At 33.4% G+C, this 21371-nt stretch overlaps 2 protein-coding genes across 3 annotated transcripts; one reads left to right on the forward strand and one right to left on the reverse strand.

Moving 5' to 3' along the window:
- Positions 314-3363, reverse strand: LOC110011578. Its single transcript, XM_020691932.1, has 5 exons — positions 2995-3363; positions 2603-2797; positions 2362-2427; positions 748-908; positions 314-659 (listed from the first exon to the last, which is right to left on the reverse strand). Exons 1-5 carry the CDS (start codon positions 3361-3363, stop codon positions 314-316), a joined length of 1137 nt encoding a protein of 378 aa, XP_020547591.1.
- LOC105155509 (probable transcription factor KAN2) lies at positions 10439-18668 on the forward strand. Of its 2 annotated transcripts, none has more exons than XM_011071391.2 (6): positions 10439-11436; positions 11780-11856; positions 13079-13124; positions 13256-13424; positions 15738-15807; positions 17973-18668. In XM_011071391.2, exons 1-6 carry the CDS (start codon positions 10833-10835, stop codon positions 18105-18107), a joined length of 1101 nt encoding a protein of 366 aa, XP_011069693.1. In that variant the 5' UTR covers positions 10439-10832; the 3' UTR covers positions 18108-18668. The 2 variants fall into 2 exon arrangements, with proteins under 2 accessions (XP_011069693.1, XP_020554250.1); XM_020698591.1 differs by having other exon boundaries at positions 15741-15807; positions 17973-18667.

The following is a 21371-nucleotide window of genomic DNA, read 5'->3' on the forward strand; positions in this document are numbered from 1 at the left end:
ATCTTTTGTTGTTTTCAGGTACTTGAGTATGGTCTTGACTGCATGCAGTGTGCCTACCTGGCACACGCCTAATATCTGCTCATCATGCTCAAAGTATAGGCGAAATCGGGCCTAGTGTATTGAACAACACACTGAATGCTGCCTACGGCTGAAGCATAGGTGATGTCCGACTTCCGCTTAAGTTCCTCATTAGTCTTGCGAGACTGCTTCTTCGACAATTTAATTCCATGCCTCATCGGAAGGAATCCTCGATTCGAGTTTTTCATCTTGAATTTCTTCAAGACTTTATCAATATACGAGAATTGGGTCAATCCTAATATCTTCTTAGATCTATCCCTGTAGATCTTAATGCAAGGATGTCGGACGTTTCACCCATATCCTTCATGAAAAATTGACTGGACGACCATGCTTTAGTGTCTCCCAACATCTTGGCATCACTTCCAATGAGTAAGATATCGTCAACATAAAGCACAAGGTAAGCAACTAAGCTCCTATTGATCTTTTTGTATATACAAGGATCAAACTCATTCTTGATGAAATCATAACCCCATATAACTTCATCAAGATGCGTGTTCCAGCTTCGAGAAGCTTGTTTGAGGCTATAAATGGACCTTTTGGAGACGACAAACCTTCTGCTATTCTCCAACAAAGGTGAAACACTATGGTTGATCCATGTAGATATCTTCCTCAATGAAGTTGTTAAAGAAGGTCGTTTTCACGTCCATCTGTCATATTTTATAGTCATACTATGCTGCACTAGCAAGCAGTATCTGAATGGACTTGGCCATGGCTACAGGTGAGTTGGTCTCCTCAAAGCCGACCCTCGGTCGTTGAGTATATCCTTTTGCCACAATCCTTTCCTTGAAGGCGGTAACCTCCTCGTCAGCTCCAAGCTTATGGATGTAAACCTATTTACATCCAACCAGCTTAATGCATTTTAGGTGGGTCTACGAGGGTCCAAATTTAGTTTGAACCCATCGAGTCCATTTTGGATCTCATGGCTCAAGTCACTTATTCGAGTCGATGTCAGACATTGTTTCTTCATATATCCTTAGATCATTATCCAATTAGCTAATCATCCCTAAGAATCCGTACCTATCATGTGGTTCGGATAATTTGGTTGACCTACGGAGGACTAGAGCACTATCAACTGAAACTACAGGTTTATATGGTGTCGCATTATCCTACTGGTGTCTCACTTGAATCTTCAAGTAGTACCTCATCACGTTAGCTATCCGCAGGAAAACCTCTTTCCAAGAATACTGCGTTTCTCGAAACAAAAACCTTTTGTTCGAAGAGGTCGTACAAATAGTACCCTATAGTTTCTTTTGGATATTTGACAAACCTGCACAAAGTAGACCTGAATTCTAGTTTGTCTCCCACTAGCCTTTTGACGTATGTGGGTTTATCCTATACCCTCAAGTATTTATAGGACACACGCTTGCCATGCCATATCTCATATGGCGTCTGGACTGTTTTGGATGGCTCCATGTTGAGCAACTTGGCCCACGTCTCAATAGCGTATCCCAAAAGGATAGGGGCAGGGTCGGTAAAACTTATCATAGATCAGACCACGTCCAACAAGGTCCAATTCTTCCTTTCAGCCACGTCGTTAACCTGAAGTGTTCCAGGAGGAATCCATTGAGAGAGAATTTCATTCTCTTTTAAGTAATCCATGAGCTCACCACTTAAATACTCTCTACCTCAATCTGACCGAAGGGTCTTGATTTTACAGCCAGTTTGATTCTCAACTTCAAGTCTGAATTCCTTAAACCTTCCAAAGGCCTCAAACTTGTACCTCATACGATAAACATAATCGTACTATGAGTGATCATCGGTGAAGGTTATGAAATATGAGTATCCTCCTCTAGCTGGAGTATTCATTCGTCCACATATATCCAAATGGATCAAATCCAACAGATCACTGGCAAGCGGACTTTGTCCAATAAAAGGTTTCTTGGTCATTTTCCCTTTCAGACAGGATTTGCAAGTTGGTAGCTGTCCAATTCATCTACCTCTAGACTTTTGGACTCCATCAATTTTCCCATCCTAACTTAAAGATATGGCCTAACCATGCATGCCAAATCTGTGTGTTGTCATGATTATCTAATATTCATTTATATTGGACAGTCATAATCAGATTAGACTGTTGGAGAATATAAAGACCATTAGTTAATGTACCAAGCAGATGAAGGTTGTTATTTATCATCAAATTAAAACTATTTTTATTGATTGTAAATGCATAACCATCATTGTCTAAAACAGGAATGGAATAATATTATTGATCATGCTCGGTACATAATAATAGTTCTTTAATCCTATCCGAATATGATCACTAATAGTTAAGTTGAGAGATCTCACGGCCATGTCATCACCGAGACTCAATACCATCTCGTCCTTACGCAGTCTTCTGTTTCTTTCCAGCACCTATAAATCATTGCAGATGTGAGCTCCACAGCCGGTATTCAATACCCAAAAAGCAGAATAGTTATCATATCCACCTCAATCACAAACATACCTAGGTTGGAGAGGAGTTGTGGGCACTCTCTCTTCCAATGCCCCTTTCCATGACAATAAATGCAGACATCATTTGCCCTCGAACGCTGTGACCTGCCATTTTTCCCTTTTCCTTTGCCTTTCCCACCAGGATAGCGGAAGTGCTATGAGCATTAGCAGTAGCTGCGACAGTTTTTCCCTTTCCCTTCTTCCACTTCCAACGTCTGGCCCTCTTGCTTTTCGCCTTGGAAGTCGAAGCCTCTCCTACCAATACTACCGGCGCAGACTTATGGATCGTTGCCTCGTATTGAACCAGCATATTAATTAACTCATGAATAGACTTCTCAAGTCCGGTTATATTTTAGTTAATAATAAATAGGTCGTAGGATGGAAGAAGTGATTAAAGGATCACATCGATGTACATGTCATTGTTAAGCCCAGCTTTGAGGTCTTCGAGCTTCTCCACTAGAGATAGCATCTTGACCCATGACTTTTTACAGAAGATCCCTCAGTCATCTTGGTCCTGAATAATGCTTTTGTGGCGGCATATCTTATATGCCTATCAAGAACCGCATAATCCTCTTTCATGTGAAGCATTATCGAGGAAACATCTTCTATCTTGTCATATTGCTTTTGGATGTCATTCGTCATCAAAGCTAATATGATATTGGACTCAAGCCACTTCTCGAACGTAACACGTTCTTCGGGCGAGGACCCTTCCGAAAAGGCCGTCGGGAGTGGCTTGTCTAGGACATAACTCTGGTTCTCGAAATTTAGGACAATCCTAAAATTCCTAAGCCTGTCATTGTAGTTCGTGCCATTGAATTCGTTAGTCTTCATAATAGGGGTTAAAGGGTTTTTAGACATTTTCTACATAATAGAAATTAAAAATAGAAATTAGTAAATGATTGTAATATGATAAATAAGTTTAGATCATAGTCTTTAGTCTTTAACTCTCCCACTATTTATACGAAAGTCCACCACTCTCAAGTGGAGTTTCAGAAAATCATTTTCTAATGGGCTTGAATCCACAAGAGCATTACCATGTCCCGCTTTTACGATTCACATGGAAAAAGCCTTGTGGGAGGTAATTACTACCATTCTCATTCCATGAGATTTAGAAGATATTTTGCCCCACCTCTTCACATGATCCCGAAGATTCCAAGCGAATCATGTTACTCGGTGTTAAGTCCGAACCATCAATCAAATCACACTTCACTCTTCGCCTTCCACGACTTGTGAGACAGGAAAACGATGAGCTGGTGCAACTTTTTTCTATTTCAAGTGTGCCACGACTCGTGAGACCACACTTGGGTAGTGGTAGTTTCCTCACCATATTATTGTAGATTGAAGGCATGGACAGACCAAAATAATTTTGATACAAGTCCATTATAGGCCTAATATTCAATTTGGTCCAATCAAGTGAGAGTTAAGTTTGAGTGTTTGATCAAAACCTCATCACATAATAACATTGCATGCTTAAATATTAAATACGAAAAAAAAATTAAGCGCATCACATGCAAGATAGCCTAGCATACCCCTGTGGGATGATCACGAGCCCATCGTATGCAACCCACTGAGCCCGTAGTGAGTCTAGCGTCTGTATAAGGTGGCCCTATGCTATTACAAAAGTAATTTACCCATTAACATATAAATGACCTTTGTAATTGCTCCATGGGCCTCCTTCTCTGTGGGTATGTTTTATTACAAAAAATAAAATCCTCGCTAAAAAATCCTATACTACTCTCATTACAATTGAAAAGAACCCTTGATCAAAAGTCAAGGGAGTACATAGAAAGGATAACAAGCCTTATTGTTTCAAGATAAAAAATGAGAGAAGGAGAGAGAAGAAAAATTAAAAGGGCATACGAGCCCATCCAACAAACATAATGCATACAAGTAGTCAAGGGCTCCGTGACCATCCATCATCACAAATTATATCCAATATCATAAAATAAATTATATGAAGAAACTACAAGTTCAAAATTCACAATTAAAATGATGATTCCAAAAACCATGTGCATCCAATGCACACATTACACCAAATTAATCGTGCAGTTTTAATTTTAAAAAAAAATCCAATTTTATTCCAAAATTAAAATAGCAAAATTAATAAAATCCAAAAAATCTGATTTTCAGAGAATTGGCAAAAAACGGCCCAACCGCCGGCCGTCGGCCTGTAGCCCGCGCGGCCAGCCCCTGCGTGCGCTCGACCGCTCGCGTACCATGCAGTGCGGTCGCCAGCGCTGCTGCTGCTGCAAATATTCTTTTTTGTTTCACCAATACAAATAAAATACAAGCATTTTTCAAAAAATAAAAATATTTTAAAATACTTCAATCATCCAATCAATTGCAAAATTCAAACAAGTTATTTTCTTCATATAACTACCAATAAGAAAAGCAATAAAACATACTTTTTAAAGCCATAAAAGACATGTCAATATGCAAATCACACAGAACCAACAGTCTCTACATCGAACCGGGCTCTGATACCACTTGTAGGGACAAGCGGATTGGCTTGAGAACGCACCAGCAGAAGCGGAAAGCGAAATATGTAGAAGATAAAAATTAAACCAACGTATCAAAGGATGTACTCTTGGTGTTTCCAAGTGTTCGATGTAGTATGAAAATAAAAAAGGTCAAAATAAAACTATACGAGACTGTGTATGAAACAAGTAAAAGGGAGAAAATGATACCTTTTAGGAATCATTTACTTAGACGAAACGTTCACCCGAGGTTCCAACTAGCAGCTCTCAATACGTGCACACCACATTGAAAATTAGGATCTCTTGATCTCTTTGCTAGAAGAGAACAATAGAAAATACTCCAAGAGAAGATAGAGAGAGGGCACTCCAAATGCTAGGGAAGGAGAGGGAATTTTTTTTTCTTGTATAATATTGTGTGACAATTATTTCTGAAATAATTATATACCATGTCTATATATATCTTGTATTGATGAAAAACAATATGTCAAGATACATTCTTTCATCTACAAGGTATTTCTTCTTTATTCCAAATAAAGAGGATCCCTCAGTTGACCAAAATAGCACTTTACAAAATTGCAACTTGTTGGTCAATTTTTTCTTCTATGGAATTTTTTAATGGGCTAAGGGAGGGGCCGATTTTTATGAAATAAAATTCAAGGCCCAATGTTTTAACTGGTCCCAGTAAAGTTCATTTACTTGAGCCCAACATGTATTTAATCTAATTAAATACATAAGCACAAATTGTTAGCTTCCATATGATGATCTCCGTCAGTCAATTCAGTCAATTTGATACCTAGTCAATCAACCCACTAAGATCGCATAGACACACCTTGTCTGTTACTGATGAAATGCGGAACTCATCAAATGGACGCAACTCTTAGTGCAAGTCTCCTTAAGAAACTCGATGCCTAATCTCGAGGTTCTCGACAAAGAACATTTCAGACCCAACCCCTCGACAGTTGATTTCATGACCACCATCCAATGCAGTTCAACTGCATGGTTGTTAAGTGGTATGTGAGCTTTGTTGTGATGTTTAAGCAGATATAAACATACAGAATGAGCACAACAAATAAAGAAGCTGATAAGCGATATTTTATTCATTGAATAATAATTCCATAACATCGAGTATTGTCAAAATAGATTACATCCAGGCCAATCTAATTGATTTTTTTGTCATCTATCCTAATAGCTATAAGCCATGACAAATATTTTTGCCATGACTTTTAGCTATTAGAAATGTATTAGCCACACTAGCAAAAATTACGGCCAACAATCGTTGCATTACCATGGTCAATGACTTTTTGTTACGTCTATTATTTTAACTATGGCAACTAGCTATGGTTAAATATTATATTTCTTATAGTGGTCACTAGACTTTTGAGGCGACCTTTCATCCATCAGAGATGTGTCAGTAAATCCGCTGGAAATTTAAAAAGAGACAAAATTCTATCAAAAAATCTGTTGCTAAAAGGCAAAATGGTACGTCAATATCTTAATTTATAATCATTAAACAATTCATAAAGACCATCCCTCGCTTGTTCTCTTATTGCATCGCTTTTTCCAATACCGCTATATTAATTTATCAAAGAAAAATCTACAGACTCCAGTTTGTGACGTGGATCAAGAATCATATAACTTTAATATAAAATCATATTCATCTTACAGTCGACCCCCAATACTTTCGTATTTTCTTTCAGTTTTTGTCCCACCAATTAGCAAACTTAATGGAATTCAGACTTAGAACTAAAATTATAAATTCTCTAGAGTTACGAAATGCGATGCGGTAAGTTCAAGAATAACAAGACTAAAATCAAGAAAAAGAAAAACTTTTGACCTACATGTAATTTTTTATCCTCTCCCTTCCGTATTATCTAGCAACGGAATTTGTCACTATTTAAGTTAGCTCGATCAATGATTCAATCATCTTCAAATGGGAAACTTTTCTTACCGATAATTAACGGAATTACCAAAAGAAACCAAGCATTAAAGATATGAAAATAACTCACTAAAATCGGACACTCATTCTATGTGGGAATTATTTTGCATAACGAGTTAAAATCCTCCATCATTTAATTATTTCTTCTCAATGTCAGCATATCATTAATTTTGAATACTACACATGTTTTTGTGAAATATATAATACCATTTTAGTTTTTTCCAGGTACTAACAATTAATTAGGTCTTATGTTGATATTTAATATCTTAATTAATTTAATAATAATTAGTATAATGAACGATATTATTACATCATTGTTTGTAATGCATGGTTGAGAAAAGCAATTATTTTTACCCTACGTTGATTTTAGAAATTATAGAAAGCCAACAGGTACAAATGAATGTATTATCAAAAGCAAGGTACAAATTATGTAAAAATTATATCTTACATGCATACTACAAATTAATTCTTTTGTGATTTCGACTCCATTGTTTTCCGATTCACTATATTGGATCTCATAAGTCTAAAAAAAAATATAATTTTAATTTCAAATTTTAATTCGATTAAATTTAATTTTTTCAATTTCTCACGAAAACAACAAATGCATCACACGTACAGGCACTGCAAGAAATTATGCTAATAGCCAGAAAAATTAGGGAAGAGTGTGAATTTGTTGTTAATTGGCAACACGCGCATTTAGCGAGGGATAAGAATTTAAGTTCATATTAATTCAAAATTTAACATTAGAGATTAAATATTTCCTTGCTATATCTAGAAAAGAATTTTAATATTGTAAGACTTCATAGATGACCTTGGAAAAAATTTTGAAAAGTGCCCCACAAAATTTTACTAACAAATATTTTCATTAGTAATGTTTCTAGTATTAACAACAAAAATTTCGACAGCTAAAAATTAAGGGTAAATTATATTTTGGTCCCACACTCAAACTAATTCATACATTTACGTGTGTGACCAAAATTGAAAACAGGTCCACTTATGGGACCAAAAATGTAATTTAACCTTATTTTGATTGCATTGACTAATTGAGAGAGCAGCTGCCGTTATCAATTGGACGGAAATCCCTCAATGATTTTCAAATTGAAAAAAAAGAACCCACATATGGGACTCAATGTGCGAATTGGCTTGAGTATGGGACCAAAATTGAAAACAAGTCCACTTATGAGACCAAAAATATAATTTACCCCAAAATTAATGATGAGTTATAAATTATCAAGTAAATATTTTTCTTGATAAATTCATCGCTAACTTAAATTGACAATAAATTCCACTATTAGAAATACAATATGATGCTTAAAAATAATGAAACTAAAGTTACAAAAAAAAAAATGCAATTTTCCCAAGAAATACTAAAGAAGTGAAATGAGTTTAAGCAGTGAGAGATGTAAGGACATTTAATTATGTGACTGTTGGAATCAGAAACTTAGGATGGAAAATCCAAAATGTAAAAAGAAGTCTCCAAAATTGAAAAAGACACCATAAATCACTTTTTTGAAACAATATACTTAAACTTTTTAACAATATTGTATAATTAGTCGAATTGTTTGAATGTGAAAAATATAAGGAGTATAATAAAGAGATATAATTAAGGTTATTAGGGTTTTAATTTCTGTTGGATATCTGATATAAAAGATTGGCACAGTTACATTTTCGTCCTATAACTTTAGGCCGTTGGCATTTTTAATTAGTCTCGTAACTTACTTCATTTATACATTTAGTCAATTTTTTTTACGAATTTAGTTTTAAACATCTCATATTTAATCTTTTTTTTACAAAGTGAGTCCTGTGTTGACAATTGTAGTTCCCTTCGGCCTGTAATAAATCTCATTTTTTGTTCTGTAACCATAAGTCGTAATTAGGATCACAATTATGAACACATGACTAAATTGCCAAAAAAAAAGGACCAAATATGAAATATTTTCGACTAGATTCATCAAGAAAAGAACTAAATGTGTTAATGGAGTAAATTACAGAACTAAAAATGCTAACAACCTACTAGACCAAATATATAATTTTACCTAAAAAATTCTTTCTATGTAATTATTGTGTTTAAATTAGGAAGAAATTAATCATAAAAGCATGTAATAATATACGAAGAACTAGACAACAACTAAGAAATGAGTGATATGAAGGAAAAATAAATATACTCGAGTGTTTTCTTGGAAATACATTTGCCTAATATCTTTGCATTTTGGGAAGGATCTATATATTTGTAAAAATCATAACTAAATTAATTTCTGAAGGAAAAAGTTTTGGGAACTAAAAAAGGAAATTTACTATGCTTAAATATATTTATGATCTTATAATTTTGATATTTTTATCTTTCTAGGTTGCAAAAAATAGTCTTATAATTTTTTGACATTTTGTGATTTTGGTCCTTTGATGCTGGATTTTACAAAAGTTGCTGAAATAATCATATGCTCCTCGTGACTTTGGCATTTTTATCCTTTATCTTTTCAAGTGTTGCAAAAGAATCATGTAACTATTTGACATTTCATAATTTTGGTCCTTCTGATGCCGAACTTTGTAAAACTTTCCAGAATAAATCATGGGGCACATCATTCTTTTTTAATTTTTCGTCCATATTAGAAAAAGTGAATTAACCAATTAAAATAAAAATCTCAATTTAAATAACCACGTGAAAAACGCATAATTTATTCCAGCAACTTTTGCAAAATTCAACACCAAAAGGACCAAAATCACAAAACGTCAAAAAATTATAGCATTATTTTATAATTTTAAAAAATAAAAATCATAGTATTAAAATTACAGAATCAAAAATATATTTAAACGAATTTTACTGTGTAAAATCCATATTTTTGTTTAAGACATATGGGGCAGACCATAATTGACTTAGGTCTTATCACCTGCCCTCTTACTTGAGATGTAATCATTAGGTAATTATATGTACATTAGGGACACAGAAAATTGTGTAGGATCAATCATATAGAGATGCATTAATCATAAAAAAGAATAGAAAAAAAAAATTATTTAGGGTTTGAAGAGTGTGGTGCCAACTTTTGTAAGAGTGAAGAGTAGTTTTTAGAAAGGTAAGTATGAGTTGTTGAGGGACAAATGCACATACACAATCAAAAGCTTACACTAAAATTTCCTTTTCCCTCTCCCAAAGGGTACTTAGGAAAAAGAAAAGAGTGAACAAACAATCAACCTCTCTAACCTATTTTAATTACTTTTCTTTTCCTCCTATCCCCCCCCCTTCTCATACTACCCTACTTCCATAAAACCAAACACCACTATCTTTGAAAAATTCTTGGCCCTATATATTAGAATTGATTTGAATTGACTCCATTGATTAATTAATCTTTTTGTAGTATCTCTTTCTTTTTTAGGGTATAGTTTTTGTAATAATTGATAGTTTCCTTTTTTAATTTTATATTTAATATAATTTACTTGTTAAGTGATTAATTCAGCTCGAACACATCTAATTCGAACTCCCAAACACCCCTCCAAATGGCTCCTTTAAGTGTCACTTTCTAACATATACTTCACACAAGAAAAAAAACAAACCATTCACTTCACTACATTGTTTACTTCTCTCTTCCCTTCTCCTACTTCCATCTCTCTCTCTCTCTCTCCCTCAGCCTCAAAAATCTCTGCATCTACTACCTCAATTCTTGTCAGAAAATACCCATCTCAAACCCGGAAATTGTGTCCTTCTCTCCTGATTATCACCCAAAACTCCCCCAAGAATCCTGAATTCTTCCAATCCTCTTACAACCCTAGCAACTCAGAACTGCTCCAAACAAGGAGAAGAAGAAGAAGAGGAAGAAGAAGTCATACTATTGCGATAAACAGAGCAACAGAGGTAGCTAGCAAGAACCTAAGATAGACATTTCACAGCAACCAAACACCAGAAGAAAAAGGGTTTCAGTTGTATGGAGCTCTTTCCTGCACAACCAGACCTTTCCCTCCAAATCAGCCCACCAAACACCAAACCCTCATCCACAAGCTGGAGACGAAGAGCTGAAGACGGTATGGATACTTTGGGCTTCTGGAAAAGGGCCCTCGACTCAAAAACTCCCATCTCAACTCCAATGACGCCGGAATCCGACAACCGGCGTTTCGACCTCTCCTCGACCAATCACAGGAGGGTTTTCTCAGACCACAACGCCAGTATCAACTCCTCCAACCACCATCTCCGCTACCTCCTCCACCACGGCGGTGGAGGCGCAGCCCATTTCCTCCACCAGCCCCACCAAGGACTTAGCCAAGAGCTCAACTTCTTGAGGCCTATTAGAGGAATTCCAGTCTACCAAAACACTTCTCCGCCAGTTCTAGTGCCATCTACTTCTGCCAACACTTTGAATAACACAACTCCCTCACACACTCCTACCAATTACCACTCTCAAGAACTACTGCGATCCCGGTTTCTGTCGAGGTTTCCGGCCAAACGCAGCATGCGGGCGCCCCGAATGCGGTGGACTACGACGCTTCATGCTCGGTTTGTTCATGCTGTTGAGCTCTTGGGGGGCCATGAAAGTAGGTCTCATGTTTCTTTCACTATCTTCTAATATCTAATTTTCTTTTTTTTTTTAAAATTTTGATTTGGGCCATAATGGAGTCAGAATTCTCAGTTTTTAGGGAAATTTCAAGATTAATTTGAACTGCAAAAATATTTGTGAATTTTCATGTAAATCTCAAGATCATTACCTAAAACCCTCTACTGACTAGGTTTGTGACAGTATTTAAATTTAATTTTTTATAATACTTATTTTCTTGGTATTTTGTTTAAATTAATTAATTCAGAAAATATCTCATAGATTATTGTGCTATAATCATTGATGTATATCTCAACTAATATTTGTGTATTATTTATATATAGGAGCAACACCCAAGTCAGTTCTTGAACTCATGGATGTCAAAGATCTCACCTTAGCTCATGTTAAGTCTCATTTACAGGTAAAGTATTAATTAATTATATATGCTCTCTTTCTTTTTATTTTCATCACCCAAAAATAAATTAGAAAAATTAAAATAAAAAGGAAAAAAATAAAAAAGAAATAAACCCTTCTCCCTGTAGTAGATTTCCTTTCTTTTCACAGAATTCAAGATGCCAAAAGTTTAAGAAAAAAAAAAAACAAAGGTGTGTTTGGAAGAAATATTGGGCACATAAAACTTCAAATTCCAATGCTTGGTTTTGTTTTTCTTTCCTCATTTTCTCCTGTCTGAAAATCCTCAGCACACCTTTTTTTCTACTAGATCTGAGGGTTCTTCTGCAATTGCTCTGCTGCCAGCTTTTCTGCTTCGAAAAACGAACCTCTCCATGTTAAAAGAAAAGTATAAATACATATATATATGTGGGCTTATATATAATTAATCAATTAGCAGAGAGAGAAAGCGATGAGAGAGAGAGAGAGGCATTTGCCAAGAAATTAATAGTGAGGAAAAATGATGATGGTAGTAATGAGACAAAGCACAAAGGAGTTGAAAACAGTGCAAGACAGTACACACACAGTTCCAACAGTAGTAGTAATAGTCATGTCCTTCCCCATTATTTCTTAAAAATTTCCTCAGCCCTATTCTTCCCTCAGCCAAATTAGTGGCTAGAAAGAAGAGCAAAAAGTACACAAACCCTATCATCACACAATCATCATATATGTATATATATACATACATCTGCTGCATGTCTTTGGGTTTCAGGAAACCATACCTTTCACAAATTAACCATGGTTACTTAACCAACCCTCTAAATCTATACATAACATATCTGTACATGAACATGCATGTACATGCATTGGCCACATTCATATATATCAGAAATAAAACTTATATATCTTTCACTGAAATTAATGTACTTTGAAATTTTGTATTTTAATTTGGGGTTTAATGTAATTTATTCATGTGATATACAAATAAGCAAATTACTTCCCTTTAAAAAAAATTTACCCGCTGTATTTTGTAAATAGAAAGGTAAATTATGTCATTTGAAAAACAGGTGAAGGTCAATTTTTTTAATTTTAAAAAACATATGGGGTAAATTATTATTTTTTTTTCATAATGATAATATTTGCTCATTTGTAGTATCATATAAGAGGTTGCTTGTGTTTTTCCCTTTTAATTTCATTTCCTTTATTAAATCATAAATCATCTAAGTTTCTTTTACTTGGTGTTTTCTTTGTAGATGTATCGTACGGTAAAATCAACCGATAGAGCTGCAGCTACTTCAGGTTAATTCAAATATTCTAAATATATATATATTTTTATTTTTCTTTTAATTGGTAATTCAGCAATTATACTCATGGCGTAATTAATGGGGTGTTTATTTATTTAATTGGGAAAATTTTGGCATATTTTTTAGGACAATCAGATGTAGTTGAAAACGGGTCGTTCGGAGACACTTCGGATGATTTTCTGTTGGAGATTCAGAATTGTAAGAAGTCTGAGGTATCATCATCAGTCCAACAGGGAAGACAAACTACTATGAAAAATGACATGGATTACCATGGTTTGTGGAGCTATTCCTCAAGGTATTTCTCAGCTATTCTACTCAGTCTTAATTAAATTTCCCAAGAAATTTAATATATATTTAATATATATATATATATATCTACCCTTATACTATTGTGATCTTCTATAGAGAATAAGAAAAGAGCTAAATACCATAATTATCATTAAGAAAATCTACCAATTAATATTTACGATATATCCGTCTACTGTCGCTACAAGAAATATGACTTGTTTTGATTGTGATCAAGGCCGAAGGATATTAATCGATGTTCCAGTATGCAAGGCCAAAATAGTAGACATAGCTAAAACTTTTTGTCATAGTTAAGGTCATGATAAATGTTTATTGGTCGTGCTCAAAATTTAGTTATTGCATTCATAGTAGTGATTTATCATAATTTTTAGGATAAATTACATTAACACCCCTTATTCAAATGCAAAACTTACCCAAACATCCCTGAAAAATATTACACTAACACTCCTCAAAGGGTATAGCTGTAATTTTATAAAATACAGAGTGTGTGTATTTAATTTGGCCTAACTTTAGTGTCAACGTTATTTATCCTAATTTTTAGGGAATAATTTATTTTAAGTCTTGTAAATCAAGACAAGAATTTTTTTTGGTACCACAACTATGGCTTGTGATACTTTTTAGTCCCATAAATTTTAAAATTACGTCTTTTTAGTCCCAAATACTGCCCTTTTAGTCCCAAAATCACAAAGCACGTGACTCTTTTGGACTAAAAATACATGATTATGTGTTTTATGGAATAAAAAGCGACACCTACCATAATTATGGTATCAAAAAAACATTATGCGTTATTTTATGGGACTAAAAAAAATATTTTGCCCTTCATTTATCATATAGAAAATAGTGTCCCCCCCACCCCCTTTTTTCTTGGTGCGTTTTCACAATAAAACATGAGAATAATTATAACCTACCTTCATAACTACATAGGTAGCTTATTCAGGAAAAATTAAAATGACATTAATGATGGATCAAAGGCCTCAATAATTACAGTGCTGGTGGTTGGGAGAATTTAAGGTAAGAGATCTAAGATATAAATTTCCGACACTTAAATGGTCTTTAGCAACCCAACACACATAAAGTGGTATATGACCATTCCCACTTTGAATTCAAAGATCAATAATTCAACCTTGATTCATTTAATTACGAAAATGGATCCCCAGAAATAAAAAATAATAATAATTAACGAATTAATACATAAAAAAAAACAGCCAAGATACGAAAACAAGAGGATGGAATGGGTTTTGTTGTTTTTAGTCAAACTTGGATTTAGTGCAGTATATCCTACTAATTTCCCATAATGTAATAGTCAGAAAAAGTTGAATATATCCTAAGAACGTCCCATTTTTATAGTTTTTGTTCTCTAATTTTGGTGGTTAGGACAAATAGTCCCGTAATTTATTTTATTTGTATATTTAGTCTTTTTTTTTTTGGTAAATTTAGTTCTGAACATCTCTCATTTGTTCTTTTTGGTAAAATTAGTTTTGGTCCCAACGACTTATAGTTACAAGACAAAAAATGAGATTTATGACTATGTGAAAAAGACCAAAATTGTCAACACATGACTAAATTTGTGAAAAGATGATCAAATGTGAAATATTCAGAACTGAATTCCACGAAATAATGGGCTAAATGTATAAATAGAGTAAATCACGAGACCTGAAGCGCTAACAACCTAAACTTAGAGGACCAAAAATATAATTTTGCTTTTTCATACTGCATATCAACTACCCATTTGGTATGCGAACTACGCAGAGTATTTGTGTTTATATTTTTGCAATGGGAATAAGTCACAGACAAAGTTGAATGAAAGTTTGGAGGGAAAAGAAGCACTGGAGTCTGAGTGTTTAGGGTACGATTTCACCAATAATTAAGCTGCAAAAGTTGTGAACTGATATATTTTAAACTTTAAATTAAAGACATTTTTTTTAAAAAAATTTCAAAACAAATTGATAAACACATCCCCCAATTCATGATGAAAACTATGTAATAAAAATCTTTGAATTATAATGAAATAAAAATATAAACATAGAGACATGTCTTTCTCTTGGAATTTGTGGGTTCAAATCACATGGGCCCTAATGTAGAAATTTTGGTTAATTGGAGACTTACTTTTCTTGAATCCATTTTTCATATGGGGTGTCACATGGGTGGTGTTTTTTTCTCTTTATTTTTTGTAAAAAGTGAGGGGGGAGAAGTTCAAATAAGACAGTAAGAAGATGGCTTTTCTTTTCTTTATTTCTTACAAGTTTTGTCCTAGATCTAGCTATCTGCATGGCTTGTAATAATATTCCCCCAAATTTTGTAGCAGGGAAGACCGGTTGCATGGGAAACCCACTGACTCTGGAGGAGGGAACATACAGTCCTCTACATTTGAGGTACACTTTTTCAACTCTTTTGCAAATTACACTTCTTGCCCTTTTCTGAATAATTTCCTTTTGTATATATGTTGTTTTTTTTTTGGGTAGGTAATAATAATAAATAAATTACAATATATTTATATTTAGTTAGTATAATAAAATAATATGGCTAAAAACGATTGATAAATTATAGTACACCTCTATTCATTCAATAAAACAATATGACTAATTCATAATGATAGATAAATGGATCAAAGGCAATTTTCGTTCATTAACTATAGTCAGATTTCTTTTTTAGTCCTTTACCTTCTTAGGGCTCCAAAAAGATTCTCTGACTTTTGAAATTGCTCAATTTTGGGACACTAGTGGCTAGATTTTGTCCAAAGTCGCCGGAACATGACACCTGAATCTGACTTGGCATTTCAAAATCCGCTGACTTTGGATAAAATCCGACAACTAGTGTCCCAAAATTGAGCAATTTCAAAAGTTGGATGATCTTTTTGGAACCTTAAAAAATTAAACAACTAAAATGAGATTTGATTATAATTAGTGGACCAAAATCACTTTTAATCTTGGATAAATTATAAGAACCCGTATAAAATGATGCAAACACCCACACGTCCGATGAAACTGGAACCCGACATTAAGGGTTCACATTACGATTTTTTAAAAGTTAGAGAGAGGTTGCGTTGTCTTTTCCATTTTTCAAGAGAAATTCTTTGTTGCATTTAATCCCTTTGAGAGATGTATAGATATCCCATGTGTGCAAAAAGCTAGAAAATTGAGAAAGCTTTTTTTCTAAGTAAAGCGAGGGAAGTCATTGATGAGAAAAAAACAAAGTAAAAAAGAGCAAAGGAAAGATAATCTTCCTAGATAATGATAATTTGTTTCCTTTAGTAGGTGCAGTGGTGTGGGGATATATAGCTACCTTTCTTCCTAGCTAAAATATGATGAACTTCCTTTTAATAGCTTTTGCAAAAGGGTTTTGCAACACGAGTGCAACCCACTACCAACTTTTAGTACAATTTTCATCATATATACATACATACCTCGTACTTCATTACATAGCATTATAATTAGCCAACAATTTCTGTCCTAAGTATTAAGTAGACTTCAGCACCAGACACATAAGCTACCACTTGCATCGATCCTTCAAACTGCCTAAATATATGATCACCACAAATTCGAGTATATATACTTATACACTTGATTTTAATATATCGAGTAATGACGAATTGAAAATCATATCACATTTTATCATTAATTCTGATATGATGTTGATTATTTTGTTCCAAATTTGATTTCATTTGCTATTTCAATTAATATATACTTATTACGCGGGTGTAAGAACTAGCATCATAATTAACAATGACATATATTCGTGGAAAAATAGTGAAATTTGTTTCTAATTTAGAATAGCGACGAATTTAATAAAAAAGTTTATTTGTTAATTAAATGAAGAATTTTAGCATTAAATCTTTTTGTAGAGAAAAATACACTTTTGGTTCCACGTGACAGGAGATGTTGTACTTTTGGTCCCACAATATATACAGGCTCAGCACATGATTTGATAAAATGCTGTAGCATTTTTTGTCCCACAGGACAGAAAATCGTGACACGTTTGATCCCACACGATGAAAAATTGCAGCATCTTTTGTCCCTGATGCTACAATTTTTCAATTTGTGAAACTAAATGTGCTAAGTTTGTATACTGTGGGATCAAAAGTGCAATTTTTATCTATTTCGCAGCGATTGACCCATTGTTTTTTGCAACTTGTACACGCGGCATATATATATGGTAATTAGAATAGAAAAATCGATAGGATTTTTACAATCTGATGCGGATTTGATGTTCTTGGAACCTATGTATAGCTTTATTTTTTCTTATGGAGTTCATAAATAAGTTGCTTATCAGTGCCTAGAAACATCATAGTAGGAAATAGCTGTAGAAGGTTTGGACATGGGAAGACCAAGACAACCACTGAAAACAACATAGTAAAGCTTCACAATGTAGTACTATATATATACTGTTGAAATTCTGTAGCATCACATGAAAATGAATTATCCCCTTGGTCAAAATGTCCATGCATGCAGATTCCCACACACTCTCTTGGGTTTTCAGTACTGTGTGCTTCACACATACATACAGTCTCATGTATATATATGTGTATGTATATATGTAGACATGCATGCAGAAAGAGATGGAACCGAAATGTCTAAATTATGACAGAATATCAGAAGCAAGCTCATCAAGTGCATCAGAGACGAGCCCAAAGAAGAAGCCTAATTTGGAGTTCACGCTGGGCAGGCCACACTGAAAAAAATCTTGTGTTTGGCAGTGTACAACTACTCATAGTGAAATCATTACAGCTCTGGTGAAGAGAGATGAGAGAGAAAGAGAGAGAATCAGGTGCCCACTGAGGAAAAATCAGAAGGGAAAAGAGAGAGAGAGCTAAAGAAAGACAAGGCGACAAGAAAGACAGAAAGCAAACAAAAGGGAGAGAAAAAGAGGAAAAAGAGAAAAGGCCATGCATGCATGTGGTTGCTGTCAAAGTTTGAGATTCAGTATTAATCAATATCTTATTATAATATTAATTATTCCTAAGTAAATATTATATATTATGAAAAACCTAATTGATTTTTGTATTTGTTGTGAACTTATATATATATATATATTTATATATATAGCTAGAAAAAAGAGGGAAAAGAGAAAGGGTTTGATGAGGATGATGAGTCAATTAGAGGGGTTGAGAATTAATTAAGTTATCCTTGATAATTGTATGATGAGGCACTTTTTTATATTTTAATTTTGACAAAAGAAATATGGTATTATATTTTTGAAAAAAGAGTTTGAGCTCTTTTTATACTTATTCGGATTTTCTATTTCATTTGGTTTATGCAAGAATGATGTTATCTATTTTATTTACGAAACAAATTATACACGTGATATGTATATATTCAGTAAAAGGTTCAATTTGAATTTCGATCTGTCTCAAACTTATGATTTTTATTTCCTTCTCATAACGTCTAAAAATAAGATTTTATATCTTACGATGGATTTTTTTCGCCCCATAAATACCATCTTTCTTATAATATAATGACGTAACACCCCTTAGTACTCTCAATTATCATGTTATTTTTTAAATGGCAAAATGCTTTTTCAGTCCCATAAAATGAGGGTAGAATTTATTTTGGTACCACAATTATGATAGTTGTCGCTTTTAGTCACATAAAACTTAAAATCACGCATCTTTAGTTTCAAAGAATCATGTACATTGTGGTTTTGAGACTAAAAAAGTATTTTGTGGATTCTTGGACTAAAAAGTCCCGAAGTTATAATTTTATTTTGGACTAAAAATATGTGATTTTTAATTTTATAGGACTAAAAGCATCACTTGCTATAGTTGTGGTACCAAAAAAAAATTATCTTTATTTTACGGGACTAAAACAATATTTAGCCCTTAAAAATTAATATGTAAAAGTTACTCATGAGAGCACCTTCATTTGAAACTTAATTTGCATCAAGTCAATTGAGAAGTTCTTACTAAAACTACATTCGACTAGATCGTATCAATTATAGAGCAAGTACGATATATTTGTCATGTGATTAGCCACTCACCTTAAATTTAAATCAATCACACAATAAACATATATATTGCACTTAACATATAATTGATTAAAACCCGATCAAACTCGATTTAAATTAAAATTTCCCGTCAAGCTGAATACATAACCTAATATTCTTCCTAGGCATTAAAGCTACAAGTACTTTGCTCTTTTTTGAATACTATCAAAGGAAACGTATGAAAAAGCATAATTAATCAGCATATTGGACTGGTAAAGGATCTGAAAAAGTGTTATGAAACAAGAGAATTGGGAATTATATATAACAAAAGGAAAAGTTATTGAGAAAGAAAGAGCATATCAAGATTTCATCTTTTCAATATTCTCTACAGGAAATACATTCTTCTTTACTCCTCCCACTTTTGGCATTAGCTATTACCAACTTTAAGTCCCTTTATACAACAATTTTTTAGGGAAAAAAAAGGTCATGTTAAGCTAACAAGAATTTTCCTTTCAATGTAAGCAAAATATGATGTTACTAACCCACTAATGATGATGTCTTAATTTAGTGATTAAGGTTTCAAAACAAGTTCGAAGTCATGAATTTCAGTTCCATCGAACGTATGGGTGTTTGTTTTACTTTACATGAGTTATTATAATTTATTTATCGTTGCTACTCATTGATTGAATTGAAATATTGCTATATTGAGATGAGTAATTGCAATTTATTTATTATATTAATAAAAAAAATATTACTAAACAACACATTGCCACTTTTCGGGAAATTGTAGTTTTTGTTTCATAACTTAAACCCAATAGTCTCATTATTTAGGATGTTTTAGAAAATAGTCCGTAACTTATGAAAAGTCTCATTTTCAGTTTTTCTACCAACTTTTATCAAGAATATTTGACGGAAAAAACACGTGTTATAAATCACATGGCCGTTTTCTTTTCAAAATGGAGAAAAATGGTTACACGGCGCATAATTTTTGCCGTCAATTTCCTAATAAAAGTTGGTAGGAGAATTGAAAGTCAGAATTTTTTTAAATAATTATGAGACTATACTTTCAATAATTTAATAATCAATCAGACAAAAAAAAATGTACAAAATCTAAGTTATGAAACAAAAAGTGCAATTTTCTCATGGCACTTTCATATCGTCTCTTATAATTTCATCTTCCAGAACGAAAGTTGTTATGCTTCAAAATTTGGAAATATAAATCATTTACACATAAAAAAAATTAAGTTAATTAATGGGTGAAGGGTAGCCTCACTCATCGAGAAAAAAATGACTATTGACCATAATTTTAATAGCCATGAATGAAAAATCATGGTAAAGAAGTTCTATTGACCACGGCTAGATAAAATCGTTGCAAAAACATAGATTTTTATTAAAGAGAAAGTTATTTGCCATGACTAAGAGCCATGATAAAATATTTGTCCCGGCTTTAGTCACCTTCTCAAATACTACGGCCAACAACTGTTTCACAACCGTGATCCATGACTATTTACTACGACTTTTTTATTTTTAACTATGACTAATAATGTTATATTTTTTATAGTGACTAATATGTAAATGATACTTATAATTCTCTGTTATGCAAAAATTACATCAAATCCATGCATCATAATGAATTTTGGATTTGATATTGGTAAAAATGTGTAAATGCCTTAACAAATGCCCCGAGAAATAGCTAAATGTCAGGTCGAGAATTCGTGTGTTTCTATGCAGGATTAATGTAATTTATTCTATTTTGATATTGTAAATGAGTAAATTATACTTTTATAAAAAAATAATAGAAATTTATTCCCCTATATTTTTTAAAAGAGCGCAAAAGACAATTTTCGTCCCACAGTTATAGGCCATTTTCGTTTTAGTCCCGTAAGTTTCTAGGGTTTCAATTTGGTCCCGTAAAACTGAAAAATTTGCAATTTCAGTCCAAATTTGGCCGGAAAAAGTCACATGTGATGCATGTGACTTTTAAAATTGGCGGCTCGATCCTGATTGGCTGGGGGAG

Source organism: Sesamum indicum, linkage group LG2 (assembly GCF_000512975.1).
Source record: "Sesamum indicum cultivar Zhongzhi No. 13 linkage group LG2, S_indicum_v1.0, whole genome shotgun sequence".
Taxonomy (NCBI): Eukaryota; Viridiplantae; Streptophyta; class Magnoliopsida; order Lamiales; family Pedaliaceae; genus Sesamum; species Sesamum indicum.